Source organism: Condylostylus longicornis, unplaced genomic scaffold (assembly GCF_029603195.1).
Source record: "Condylostylus longicornis isolate FDR11 unplaced genomic scaffold, ASM2960319v2 ptg000046l, whole genome shotgun sequence".
Taxonomy (NCBI): domain Eukaryota; kingdom Metazoa; phylum Arthropoda; class Insecta; order Diptera; family Dolichopodidae; genus Condylostylus; species Condylostylus longicornis.
In genome coordinates this window covers 2,157,682-2,172,027 of record NW_026578015.1, presented here as the reverse complement: position 1 = coordinate 2,172,027, position 14,346 = coordinate 2,157,682, and the positions used below count along the sequence as shown (strand labels likewise).

Genomic DNA, 14,346 nt, shown 5'->3' with positions numbered 1-14,346 from the left:
ATAATAATGGTTATACCCCAAAATATTATAGATATGTTTTAAATTAACAAACTACATATTATAAGCTTACGAGTACATTGAACATGTTAATGGAAGGCAAATATTATGTATTTAAATTTGGAGCACAATTTATTGTTTTTTTTACTGTAATTCTTCAAAAATATTTTCGTTCAGGAATAATAATGACCATAATAATGTGCAAAGACTTGAATAAAGTTTTCATATTAAAATAATAAATTTTTATAAACAAATATGTTTTATTCTGTGCAATAAATGTCAATTTTTATAAAAGTGATTAATATTAGAAAAATTTTAGTTAAAACATGAATAGTTTGTCTGAAATTGTTTTTTGTTAAAAGAGATTTTAACTTTTTTTAAATTGTTCATTATTGTTCTGATATAATAAACATTTTTGAAACCTTAACCTAAAAATAAAAACTAAAATAGCTTAACTTAAAAAGGGAAAACGTACGTTAAATTTTATCAATTGGCAACATTAATATTTATAGGAATTTTGTGTTTGCTATTTTATTTAAAATATGTCAAAAATATCTTTGTGACACATGTGGAAAAAATGTCAAAGTACATTCAAAAACAAAAAATAAATAAAGAAAACAAAATGTAAATGTTCATAGTAATTTCAAGTTTAAATTTATACAAAATTTTTAAAAAACAGGGGGAATTATTAAAATTTAAAAAAATAAAAAAAGAAACTTATATTTTAAAATGGCTTCAAAAATTAGAGTACAAGTCGATGATGATATTAAAATATGGAAATTTCTTATAGAACCAGAATGGACAAAAATTAAACATTTAGGAAAATATCTGAAAGGAATCTTTAATTTAGAAAAAATTTTTATTTTGGATGATGATGGCTTTTTGCATCCAAACAGTAATATTAGTTATTTACATTGTATGGCTAAAAATAACGAAATATTGTAAGTAAATTTGGTTAAACAACATATGATTTGATACATTTAACCGGCAAAAGGCCGGTAAATTAATAAATGAACCTGCATTTTAAAATACATATTCCATTTGTTCCATATATTTCAGAACAATTAAAAGTTCCCTTAATTTGAAAAATGAATCTTTCGTTAGAGAAAATTCTCCAAAAAGAAAGAAACCCAAACCATTTAAGTGTCAACAAAACGAAAATAGTGATTTAATTTCTGATACTACACCAATTCTGAAACCTGAACCTGAGAAAATAAAACAAAATGGTTTAAATAAATTGACAGATCGAATGGCAAATTTTTCTCAAATTTTGAATTCGTTTTCAACTGAAGGTGTGTTAAATGGAGACCACCCAAAAAAGACTAATATCTTTAATCATGCAAATGAAATTGGTGAAGCAATGTTCGAAATTCCAAGAAAGCGGAGAGTACGGAAGAAAAAAGAAAGAAAACTTCTTTCACCTGAGAAATCAGAAACTTTAAGATTTCAGAAAACGCCAACACAAATTTTACAGACAAAAAATATAACGAAATCGGAAAATGAAAAAAAACTAAATAATGTTAATCAATCTAAAGAACATGATAAAACACATATTCGTTTTGATGATTCTGGAGAAGCTGTAACTAAGAAATCGGTTGCTAGCATAATTTTTGTTGATTATCTGGACAACCCAGATCTTAAAAAGCCTAGAGATATCAGACCTATTAAAGGTAAGAATTACTCAATAGCTTTTTAACAAGTTGTATTAATATACAATCTTAATATTTTAGTTAATGTAAATAATGATAACTGTGCTGGAAAAGTCCTCGATACCGATACTAATATTTCTCAAGAAACAGAATATAATTCTAATAATTCTGATAATAAAGAATCAACGACTGAAACTATTGAATCAAAAATTTCTGCAGAATTTTTAAATCATAAACTTGAAAAATGGGATGATTTCCCAAATTATGATGCTAATTGTAATTCGGATGCTCTTCAACAAGAAATAGATTCAAACAATCAAGAAAAACCAAAAGTAGTAGTGATTTCTAATGAAATTATTACTAATGGAGTGAATTAGATTGTTTTTCTAATCAGAATAAAAAATTTTGCATTTTTGTTATTAAACTTTTTGAAAAACGGACGCATATGTGAAGAGCTTAATAATTGATTATATTATATTACATATTTATATTTGTTAAAATGTTAAGCGTAAAAACGTTAATAAATAAATTTGTAAATTATGTACGCATATATGTAAAACTAATCAAAATAAGAAAACAATGTCTTGTTCATTCTATATATTAATTTTTCATGTTATAACGCGAGGTATTTTAAGAATTATGTATAACTAAAATTTAACACGATTGATAAAGACTTATTCATAATAAATTTGTATTGATTGAAAACAATGGAATATGCCGATCTAATTGAAATTTCTTAAGGTGTATTTTTTGATTGTAGCAATGGAAAGAAAATTAAATTATCAATCCTTTTTGTATATTGAATATCTTATTTCATATATATAAGACGAATTGCTTAGGCCAAGCATCAATTATAGTGCAAATAAAACCATCACTTAAAATCGTCATGATTTTGGCAAAATCGTCATAATTTGATGAAAAAGGACATGATGGAGATTTAGTAAGGGATAGAGTTTATTATTATGAGAGACACTGAACATTTTTGGATTAAGTTTTACGGAAGAACAAAAGAAATAGCAAAAACAAAAAAGAATTGAGCTACAATACTACAGATATTTAACAAATAGTTAAGCATAATTCAAATCCCTGGAAAGTATAGACCTCAGAACACTTTTATCAGCTCATTCTACCATAATCCGTACTGTGATGGCAATCATCAAAAGCTTCTACCAAAAAGACACCCACTTCAACAAAAAACGGTGAAACAACGTTCCCCAAAATAAATTGATGAACAAAAAACTTGTCAGCGATTATCCTACGAGAATGCAACGTCTGCAAGTATAACAATAATACCCTTAGAGAATTGGACCTTCCTCGAACGGTACCTTTCTATCAGGTTTATCTATTCTTATTTTTGAATTTAAATTAATTAATTTTGTTAACTTTAGTCAACTTTAAATTTATTTTAGTCCCTTTTCTATCAATTTTAATTATCGATTTTAAATCGATATCAATTAATCGATTTAATTAAATTTTCTCCATCATCGCAACATATGATACGTTATTGTTTATTTTTGTGTTTTGAAGTTCAGTAAACTACCGAACAGATGTAATTTGATGTAAACATGAAATTAATCGCAATTTTCAATATTTGATTTTCATTGGAATTTGTAAAACAATTGTTCCACATAATATTAAAATGATAAAATAAAATTAATGATGTCTTCCTACAATGATTTGCCACTGGAGGTAAAATTTGCTTTTTTAAAATAAAATTTATAAAATGAAAATTGTATTCTTATTTACATATGTATGTAGGTACGTATTTAACCTAGGACCTAGGTATTTGTCTGTGTGCAGAAGTTTAATATTTTTCTATGAAAGCAATTTAATTTAATATGAATCAAGTAGAAGGACAGGCTCCCAACTTAATAATTTTACAAGAGTTTGTAAAATGGAAATAACAAAGGCGTATTATGCACCCACTAATAATATGAATTTTTAATATATTTTTCTTATTTTCATTTGTTGGGGCATTTACGTACTAGTTATATTAATACACTATATTTTTATTATTTTTAGGTAATCGCAAATATTTATAAATATTTGGATGTTATCGATATAAAATCAGCTCAACTAACGTGTTCTCAATGGCTATGTGCTTCACTTTTATTGGATGTAGAAAATCGTACAGTTTTAAAGTTAACTTCTGCAAATGCTGAAAATCAACAATTATTCTCAAATAGTTTTAGAAAATTTTCTAATATTCATTTAGTATATAATGAAAACAACAGTGATAAAACTATATTAAATGAAGAAAACTTGTTGAAATTCTTCGAAATTGAAAATATAAATGGTGATATAAAAAACTTAGTTCTAGAAAAATTAGGAAATACGATTTCATTTGAAGGTTTATGTGAAATATTAAAATTATTACCAAAGTTAGAAGAATTAAAATGCATTAAAACTTATTTTAATTTTTCTGAAGAAAATTTATTACAACAATCTCAACTTATTTCAAATATTATTTCGACAAAAATAAAATCTATTATTTTATCTGGCGATTATTATACTCATAGAAATTCAAAAGTATTTTCTCAAGTAAAAAATTTGGAAAAGTTTGGTGTAGAAACATTCGTTTATAAAGATGATTCTAATTTGGATATATTTCATATAATTAAAAATAATGAAAATTGTTTAAAATGTTTAATTTTAGAGTATGATGCTGTAAATGCATTACTAGATTCTCAACAGCTTTTATGTAATTTAAAATTAAGAGAAGTATCATTAAAATTAAATCATGAATATCCGCAGTTTGCTGATTTTATTAAATCTCAAAATTTAATTACAAATTTAAGTTTAATAAATTGCTTTGAGTTAACTGATTGGGAAATGATAACAATTTTAGAAAATTTACCACTTTTGGAAAGAATAAATATTAATCAAAATATTTTATTGACGGATATAACAATGTTTGAAATTTCCAAGTTAAAAAATCTAAAATATTTGAATATAAATGAATGCTGGGAAATAGGAAGGGATGGAATTATAAATGGATTAGCTAAAAATATGAATAATAAACTAATTGAATTAAAATGCGTTGAAATTAATTTGCCAAATGATGCATTTTTGGAGATATCAAATAAATTATCGAATCTTCAGGTACTGCATTGTGGTGGTTTCAGAAAGACAATAAATGATACTGGAATTCAATATATAATAAAAAATTTAAGAAATCTTATTGATTTAAGTATATATTCCTCAGAGGTGATTCTAATTTTTCGTTTTTTTTTTTAATTCGAATATAAAATAAATATTTTTATTGTAGGTAACCGATTACGGTATTACTGGTGTTGATTTACAAACAAAACACAAAACAGGATCATGTTTATCAGAACTTCGTCATTTAAATCATTTAAATTTACAATGTGAAATAACTGATCAAACATTACTTCATGGAATCAAATTCAAAAATTTAAAAACATTGCATTTAAGATTGCATTATCCATTTTCCATATATGATTCAGCATTTGTACTCAATGTATTTACACAAAATTCGCCTTCAATAGAAGAATTATCTTTAGATGGAATACTTTATAATGAAAATGTTCATTTTGATGAAGCTATTGAAATATTAATAACAAACTTAACAAAATTAAAAAGAATATATATTAAAGGACACTGTGAAAAAGATTGTACATCAACGGATTGGACTAGAATAAATATATTTTTAATTAAATTTCGGAAAGATTTATCAACAGTTGAGATTGACTGTGATTGTAAAATATGTATAAATTTAAAATATATATGTGAAAAATTTACCCGAAAATAGTTTCTTTAAATTATTAAAGTTATTAAAAAATGTATATTTTTAAAAAAAAATTAAAGATTTTAAAAAATATGTTGCTTATATTGTTTATACACATATTATATTTCTATTAAAAAAAAATATTGCTAGTTGTAGAAATTATTGTATACACCTACAGAAATTATTAAATTTGTACATTGTATATAATAAAATATACATACTTACATTAAAAACTCATTGTAATTACCATTTATTTTTATTAAACATGTTTTCTGACTAAAGTAGTGGATATAAAGCGATACTAAGTTTTTTTCATGTTCACCAGGAACTCACAGAAATCCCCAATATCTGACAATAAGCCGTAACCAAAAAATTTTTGGAGATGTTTGAATTTCCAAAGTTGCTCTTACACCAACAGTCAAAACTCTAATGAGCAAACTTATAAAATTAACGTACTTCTTTAAAAAGTAAAAGCAAAAGTAATATATTCAGATAGCTGCCATATTTTGCAAATATAAACTAGCCAAAAAATGTTTCCTTTTAATTTTTTTAAAATTATGTTCTCTTTTTAATTAAATTTGAGTCAATAAAGACGTTTTAATTAAAAATGAGCTATAGCCATTTTTGGAAAATATAAAAAAAAATGATTAAATATTGATAAACGATACATACACAATTATGAACAATTGCCAACACTAAAATAAAATTCACAATATTATTTTCTTCATTACGATAAAAAAACACCAGATGGTGTTATGATTTTCTGTTGGTAAAAGTCAGTTGTTCTTGTACGACGTACAATAATAAATTTATTAATATTTTAAAGACGAAGCAGTGAGGGTGGAAATTTGTGCAATTTTAATTTATAAAAAAAAATAATAAGCATATAAAAATAAAGAATATATTTAATTAGTAAATAAACAGGTCAAAAATATAATATTAATTAAAAAGAAAATTATTCACGTAAATATTGAAAATGTTGCGAATCGGTTGTAATGCACTTGTGAAAACTACGAAAAATTTTTCTAAAAATGAAACTGAATTTTATAGGTAAGTTATTGGAATTAGAAATTTTTTGTAATGAATTTCTTTAAAAATTTAAATTCGAAAATTTCGTATTACAAAATTAGGTTTTATAAGTTTGGACTTTGAGCCTAAAAATGAAAAATAAATTTCATTTTATCAATGAACGTCACAATAAAATAAAAAATAGAAAGTCTAAAAATAAAATAAATTTAACATTGATATCTTTGGAAGGCCTTGTGTGTTGGTAAATAATTATATATTAAAATATACACACATCTTTTGGCCTATAATTTTATATTTTAAAATTTAAAATTAGCACGGTTTTCACAATTCAGAAATTTTATTTTCATATTCATAAATGGCTTTGTACTTATTGTTTTGTAGGGTAAGAAAAAACAAAAACTTCATACGTCTGATGAACTAGGGCAAAGTCCAAATGAGCAATATAGGGAAAACATATTTGAATGAATATATACAAGTACCTGTCTATAATTAAGTATGTATAACAAATACTTACCTACATGTTTACAAATTCAAATATAAAAATTTACATTTAATCGCAATTTATAAAAAAAAAAAAACAAAACAAATTGTCATCATGTCTATGCATTTAATATGTGTGTATGCATTCAAGGCCACTAAATAAAATAAACTTGAAAACAAGTAGGTACATAGGTATGGGTTCGTGTTTACTTAGATAGGTCTACACAAATTTGGTATAAAAATAAACACAAATTTAAATGAGAAAAAAAGTGATTTTGAATAAAATGCTGAGCAAAATATTTAAATAAACTTTTCTAAAAGTTCATTGAACTCAAATTTCATTCAATCGCCAAAAATTTTATAAAAAAGAATCTTAACAAATTGTTGGAATTTTAAAAAATTTTTAGGAATGAATTCTAGATCCAATTTTGAAATTGATTATAAATTGATTTTCATATTTCTAATATAATAGATAACATGGGTGCAAAAGTTCACCATAATTCAAACAATTTTCAAGTGATGTAACAAAAATTGATAATAATTAAAATATAATTTAATATTAAATTCAAAAATAACAACTAATGCCTAGAATCTCAATTGAATTTATAATATTTATTAATAATTCATTTCCTTTGTTTTTTTTTTTTTTTTTTTTTAGGTGTCTATCTTCTGCAGTTGCACAACCAAAAGAAGCTGCAAGCAAACCGAAACCATCAACACCTGAAAAGAAAAAAGGGCCAAATATGTCATTTATGGCAAATATATTTCGTGGAGAAATTCAATCAGCACAAATATTTCCATATCCGGATATTTTAAGTGACGAAGAAAAACAATATACATTAAGTATTGTGGATACTTTTGAAAGATTCTTTACTGTAAATAAAATATAAAAAAATTGATTCAATAAAATGATTAATTTAAAATTTCTTTAATATTTTTTTTTTAGGAAACAAATAATGCAGCGAAAAATGATGAAAATGCTGAAGTAGATCCATCAACTTTAGATACTGCTTGGGAGCATGGAGCTTTTGGTTTACAAGTACCTCCAGATTATGGTGGCTTAGGTTTAACGAATACACAATATGGTCGTATGGGAGAGATTATTGGTAAACACGATTTAGGTTTTGGTATTGTTATTGGTGCCCATCAAAGTATTGGATTCAAAGGGATTCTATTATTTGGGACACCAGAGCAAAAAGAAAAATATTTACCAAAAGTATCGACAGAAAAAGTTTATGCTGCATTTTGTTTGACAGAACCAAGTTCTGGTTCAGATGCAGCATCAATTCGTACTCGTGCAGTTAAATCTCCTGACGGAAAACATTACATACTGAATGGTTCAAAAATTTGGATATCTAATGGTGGTATAGCAAATGTAATGACTGTTTTTGCAAAGACTGAAGTTACTGACCCAAAAACTGGAGAAAAAAAAGATAAAGTTACAGCATTTATAGTAGAACGAGAATTTGGTGGTGTCAGCAGTGGTCCACCGGAAAAAAAAATGGGCATCAAATGTTCAAATACAGCTGAAGTATATTATGATAATGTAAAAGTACCAATTGAAAATGTATTAGGTGGTGAAGGTAATGGTTTTAAAGTAGCTATGGAAATTTTAAATAATGGACGTTTTGGTATGGGAGCTACCCTATCTGGAACAATGAAAGAATGTATAAAAAAAGCAACTGAACATGCAAATCAAAGATTACAATTTGGAAAAAAGATCAAAGAATTTGGAACAATTCAAGAAAAGTTAGCTAGAATGTCAATGCTTCAATACATCACAGAATCTATGGCTTTACAGGTACATATGAAATATTCATTATAGTTTTCTTTTTTTAATTAATAAGTTTTCAGATTGCACAAAATATGGATTCTGGCAGTCAAGATTATCATTTAGAAGCTGCAATTTCTAAAGTTTTTGCTTCAGAATCAGCATGGTATGTATGTGATGAAGCTATACAAATTTTGGGTGGTATGGGTTTCATGAAAGAGCCTGGTCTAGAACGTGTAATGCGAGATCTTAGAATTTTCAGAATTTTTGAAGGAACAAATGATATTTTAAGATTATTTGTTGCATTAACTGGTATTCAATATGCTGGATCCCATCTTAAGGAATTGCAAAGTGCATTTAAAAATCCGGCTGCTAACTTAGGACTTATATTCTCAGAAGCATCAAAAAGAGTTGGTCAAAAAATCGGTTTCGGTGGAGTTGATTTAAGTTCTTTTGTTTATCCAGAATTACAGCCATATGCTAAAAGAACTGCAGAATGTATTGATGTTTTTGGGAATACTGTTGAAACTCTATTAATAAAATATGGAAAAAATATTGTACATGAACAATTTATTTTAAATAGATTAGCAGATGCAGCTATTGATATATATGCTATGGCAATAGTATTATCAAGAGCGACAAGAGCCGCTTCTTTAAATTTACCAACAGCTGAACATGAATTATGTTTAGCGAAAGCATGGTGTTTAGAGGTATGTATATCAAAATTTTGGACATAATTTTAGTCAAATATTAAAATTTAATATTTTATATTGAAGGCTTCTGATCGTACACAAAAAAGTTTACGTAAAACAACAAGTTCAACTCATCTTGAAGCATATCGCAAAATGTCTGAAATTGCAAAGACAGTATGTGAAAATGAAGGAGTTAGTACAACACCAATCTTTTCAACAAACTAAAAAGCCAAATCAATTAAGCAGACTAACTTTTTTATATATTTTTTTGTATTGTTGAATCGTAAAAACAAAGCACCTCATATTTGATAGTTATTGCTGTCTATTTTATAAAGATTTAACGAAAAAATATTAAAAAGAATTTTAATAAGATTAAAAGTATGTAGTTGCAGTTTTTATTCGCAATTACAATATGCCGTAATTATATAAAATTTTTAATTTTAATTATCCTAATTTTTAATAGATTAATTTGTATTTTGTCTATTTTTTTTTTTTTCTTAATGAATCAATATTTTCATAAATTGTTTAAAAAAAAGAAATCAAATTCTATTAAAAAAATATATTTTCAAGTGATATTAATTTAAATTTGCCTTTTTATTTTTATTTTATGCAGAATATACGCGAATTGAACCGAAAGCGAAAAAAAACCATGTTATTTTTCTATTAAATTTATAAATTTTTTTATTCAACAGCATTGATATTGCGTTTTATAATTTCGAAAAATGTTTGAATTATAGCTAAAAACATGAATTTTACGATTTTTTCATCTTAACTAGAATCTCTCAAAAATCTCTCAATATCTTTTTCACTAAGGCCAGCATTTACACGTAATAAATCACGGTATTTATTACTGACCTCAAAACCTTTACCGTGACCTGGTATAATGTAATCAACCATTTCAGCTATTTTTGCTCTGTTTTCTCTTTGCATATCTGGTGATTCACTTCCACCGTCATCTAACCAAATTTTTTGATCGATTATATCTTCTTCTTTTTCAAATAAATCACCACATACAGCCACGAGCGGTGCTAAATTTGTATTTTCAACTAACACTGTTACACATGTTAATGTATGACCAGGAGTGGGCATTATTGATATATCATCAGTTAAATGAAAATTACCTAAAAATTAAATGCTACTTGTACATAGTCAAAGAAAAATTTATGATTATATTACATACCGATTCTAAAATCATGTTTCAAATATTTATCTTTACATGATATACATTCTCCAACAATATGATATTCAGCATTTGTAAATAAGTTATTGTTACCACAATGATCTGAATGCCCATGCGTGCTCACAACAATTTTTATATCTTCTGGCTTTATATTATGTTCTGACAAAGCTTTAATTGTTTAAAAATTAATTTCAATGAAAATCAATAAATAGTTTTTAAGATTTAAACCTTGTAAAATTTTATCTTTATCCCATGGAGTCATTGTATCCACAATAATATTATAGTTATTTCTGCCTTTAATTAAAGTACAAGTACAATTAGCTCTTACTGAATTTACTGAATCTTGGGGATCTATATAAGAATATCCTAAAACAAAATTTTCAATCAAACATAAATATTAGCAATTTTAATATTTTAAATATAAATGTAATTTACCTTCATATAAAACATATATTTCATTTACATCTAGAGCAGCAGCTTCATCATCCATATTGTTAACTTGAAGAAAAAGAAATGTCAAAAAAGCCGGAATAATTAGAAACCAAACGTAATTTAAAATTCAAGTGAAAGTAAAAAAAAATAAGAATGCCAATATATTTATGTAAAAACGCGAAATCAGCTGATTTTGACATTTAGTGGTTTAATCGATTCGATTGTCAAAACAAAAGTTTTGTACATAAAATATAATTTCCCTTTATAATTTTCAACATAGCTATTCACAATTTATATATCAAATTTTGTATCGCAGACACATTAATTCACAATGTTTGAAAATAAGATATTCAAAATTACAAAAATAAATATCCTGAAAATATTCTGTTTCCAGAATAAATTCCAAAACAACTTTCTGATTCCAAATTATTTGTTATATTTTTTGACGAATATTTATCTAATGTTATATTATACATACTAAATTACCTAGATGAATTGTTTGACTTGGTTCTTAAAAACTGTATTTTACATAATCTTTTAATGGGTATTTCTATGCTTCGCTGCTCGTTATTGGATCAGTAATATAAATTGTTATATTATACTTTAATAAATTAGCTTGTTGATCGCGATCATAGAAAAATTGACAAGCACTGAGACTTCATTTTATTTCGACGAAAATTTCCCAAATTACCTGTTTGACGTTTCAATATTTATGTACAGGTATTTCATTTTGGTAATTCGTTTCGGTACACTAAATTTTGTAAACTTCGCAAAAAAAAACAATTTTTTCTAAAACTTTTAATTTTGTGATACTTAGTTGTAGAATAAATTGGAGATGTAAAACTCAATTAAAAAAAAACCAGCTCAAATTAGTTTTTAAGATTATAATAACAAATTGAGTTAAAAGATAAAACAACTCAATAAAATTTCAGGTTTCTTTAAATTCCAAAGCACATACATAGAAATATCAGGTATTATTTAAATTAAATTTATAATGTTTATCTAAAAGAACAAATTAAATTAGGAAAATATTAATTAAAATAAAATTTATTTTAAAACGCAGCTGGTTGACCATGGATGGTCTTTTAATTTTTGACGCTTCAAGTGATTTAGTATATAGAAAACTCAATGATGAGCTTAAGAAAAAATTTCAGGAACTAAGCCCAGATCCAAATGATAGTGATACAAATGAAATAGATGATAATGCAATACTACAAATTTTCAGTCCAATAATTAATTCACAAAAAATTATGTTCTGCCAATTCGATAATACATATTCTTCATTTAAGTGTGAATATGGTAATTTTGTATTTGGTGAATATCTAGGATTCATGTTCATAAAAATTGGACAACAAACACTTGAATATATGAATAGATGTGTTTTGGTTTCGATATCATTTGCTAAACGTTTATGTGGAACAAATTTAATAAGTTTAAAGCAAGAAGAAAATAAAAGAGATTTGTTTACAGATCTTATAGATATGTGGGAGAAACTATATCAAGAGGAACAAAGTTTTTTGCTTGATGGAATCGATCGTCTCATCATTAATGCAGATGTAACAAATGTTATTAATCAAACACTTCAAAATGTTATTGAGAAATTACAGCAAGATCCTCATTCACAAAGATGTCATGCTTTTTTGTTTGTTGACAAAAAATTAGCTGGTATTCATTCAAGTCGTTCAGCTCAGAAAACCAATACATCTGATATTATATTTTTATTTATAATAAATAAAGTTTTACAATCTAAATTGGAATCAAAAGCTATCAACATTCAATCACATTTATTTTTTTTAAATGGAAAATATAATAGTAATCAGTCCGGTGGTTCTGGAGGATGTATACCACATATCGTTCATACATCTCTACTCGATAAAATGTCATTAACATTAATTATTGAATATGGTAATTTAAATGTTTCTAATAACATATATGAAACATTTTTTGCTTTACAAAAAATACAAACTCTACAAATGCAAGGAGATTTAGAACATTTAAAAACAGCATTTGATAATTTGGAAAGCTGTTTTAAACAATGTATTGATGCAATTAGAAAAGCAAAATTTAATAGTGTCGAAATTGATAATGCTTTAAAAAAATTTTCGTCTAGATGGGACGTATTACGTAAAAAATATCAAGAATATTTCAAAAATTTTGATAAATCTGTTGTTTTGCAAATTGAATCAAATATGCCAATATTTTTAGAAGAACTGAAAGAACTTTTTAAAACAACTTGTTCAGATTGTGCAATATTAGATCATGGATTTGAAAGAGTTTTAGAAATTTCAACAATGGTCGAAGAAAAACTTTTAGAATTTTCAGAATTTTTAAGTGTTAAAGCTCAAAGGAATTTATCAATTGGTTCATATTTAGAAGATTTTCCAGGTTTAGTTCATTTTATTTTTGTCGATCGTACAAATGGAAGTATTTTTGCACCAGATTTTGTAACAGAAACTTATATAGCAAAAGAAAAAATTTGGAGTATGGTCGAATTATGTAGATATTATTTAGTTAAAGGACATACATCAATTATGTGGAAAGATACATCATATAATTATTCATATTTTTTATGGTTTGAAGATCAAAATGGTATAACAATAAAACCAAAAGATTTAGAAAATAGTTTTAATAATGTTAATTCATTGAAACCTCGATACGAACCTGGAATTTTAGGTGGGAATTTTTTTCAACGTTTATCTGAAGTTTGTTTTCCAAAAATGACAATGTCGAAAATTCGTTGTTATGAATTATTTTGTATTCATTTGGGTCTAGTGACAGCAACATGCGCTTTAGATCATTCAAGAAGATTAATTGCAACTATAAGTGATGTAACAGGACCCTCTGTATTTGATATCTAAAAGAATTTATATATCATATTATATGTGTATAAATTTTATTTTAATGTTATATATTAATTACTAACAATAATTGTCTATGTAATAAGTATTACATGTAATTTAAAAAAAAAAAATAAACTCATTCTAGTCAAAATATGAAAATATAAAAATTTAGAACAAATTTTTTTTTTTTTTACTAACAATATTAAATTTAGTTAAAAGAAAAATAGATAAAATTTAAGTTAAAAAATATGTACCTTTTGTGGCAATTTTAAAATTAATTATGTATTTGTAAATTTGTTCGAAAATTTTTTTATTAAAGAAAATCATATTTTTAGAAAACTTTTTTTAAAGTTCAAATTGTATTATTCTATTTCAATATTTTATGCTATTAAAATTTATTTTTTAAATTTATATTGTAATTCTCTTTTTTTTGGTAGGTATGGCTAATTTTAATGCACGTTTTTAATTAAAAAGAAATTTTTAAAATGATTTTTTAAATAATGAAAATAAATGATGAAAATGAATTTA

At 25.0% G+C, this 14,346-nt stretch overlaps 5 protein-coding genes across 6 annotated transcripts; 4 read left to right on the top strand and 1 right to left on the bottom strand.

Annotated features, from left to right (window-relative positions):
• The first annotated feature begins 613 nt into the window (after window positions 1-613).
• Window positions 614-2,244, top strand: LOC129610685 (tubulin-specific chaperone C-like). Its single transcript, XM_055523333.1, has 3 exons — window positions 614-938; window positions 1,057-1,667; window positions 1,728-2,244. The coding sequence occupies exons 1-3, from the start codon at window positions 727-729 to the stop codon at window positions 2,021-2,023; spliced, it is 1,119 nt and encodes a 372-aa protein (XP_055379308.1). The 5' UTR covers window positions 614-726; the 3' UTR covers window positions 2,024-2,244.
• Window positions 2,245-2,529: 285 nt separating this feature from the next.
• Window positions 2,530-5,520, top strand: LOC129610682 (uncharacterized). Of its 2 annotated transcripts, none has more exons than XM_055523328.1 (4): window positions 2,530-2,982; window positions 3,056-3,335; window positions 3,669-4,853; window positions 4,915-5,520. In XM_055523328.1, the coding sequence occupies exons 2-4, from the start codon at window positions 3,303-3,305 to the stop codon at window positions 5,416-5,418; spliced, it is 1,722 nt and encodes a 573-aa protein (XP_055379303.1). In that variant the 5' UTR covers window positions 2,530-2,982; window positions 3,056-3,302; the 3' UTR covers window positions 5,419-5,520. The 2 variants fall into 2 exon arrangements, with proteins under 2 accessions (XP_055379303.1, XP_055379304.1); XM_055523329.1 differs by having other exon boundaries at window positions 3,035-3,335.
• A 675-nt stretch (window positions 5,521-6,195) lies between these two features.
• Window positions 6,196-9,929, top strand: LOC129610657 (very long-chain specific acyl-CoA dehydrogenase, mitochondrial). Its single transcript, XM_055523294.1, has 5 exons — window positions 6,196-6,444; window positions 7,562-7,778; window positions 7,850-8,704; window positions 8,758-9,384; window positions 9,451-9,929. The coding sequence occupies exons 1-5, from the start codon at window positions 6,371-6,373 to the stop codon at window positions 9,589-9,591; spliced, it is 1,914 nt and encodes a 637-aa protein (XP_055379269.1). The 5' UTR covers window positions 6,196-6,370; the 3' UTR covers window positions 9,592-9,929.
• A 79-nt stretch (window positions 9,930-10,008) lies between these two features.
• LOC129610684 (metallo-beta-lactamase domain-containing protein 1) lies at window positions 10,009-11,138 on the bottom strand. The gene is made up of 4 exons (XM_055523332.1): window positions 10,982-11,138; window positions 10,775-10,912; window positions 10,547-10,714; window positions 10,009-10,487 (listed from the first exon to the last, which is right to left on the bottom strand). Exons 1-4 carry the CDS (start codon window positions 11,034-11,036, stop codon window positions 10,135-10,137), a joined length of 714 nt encoding a protein of 237 aa, XP_055379307.1. The 5' UTR covers window positions 11,037-11,138; the 3' UTR covers window positions 10,009-10,134.
• Window positions 11,139-12,044: 906 nt separating this feature from the next.
• LOC129610667 (BLOC-3 complex member HPS1) lies at window positions 12,045-14,058 on the top strand. The gene has a single exon (XM_055523310.1). It carries the CDS (start codon window positions 12,052-12,054, stop codon window positions 13,834-13,836), a length of 1,785 nt encoding a protein of 594 aa, XP_055379285.1. The 5' UTR covers window positions 12,045-12,051; the 3' UTR covers window positions 13,837-14,058.
• Window positions 14,059-14,346: the final 288 nt, after the last annotated feature.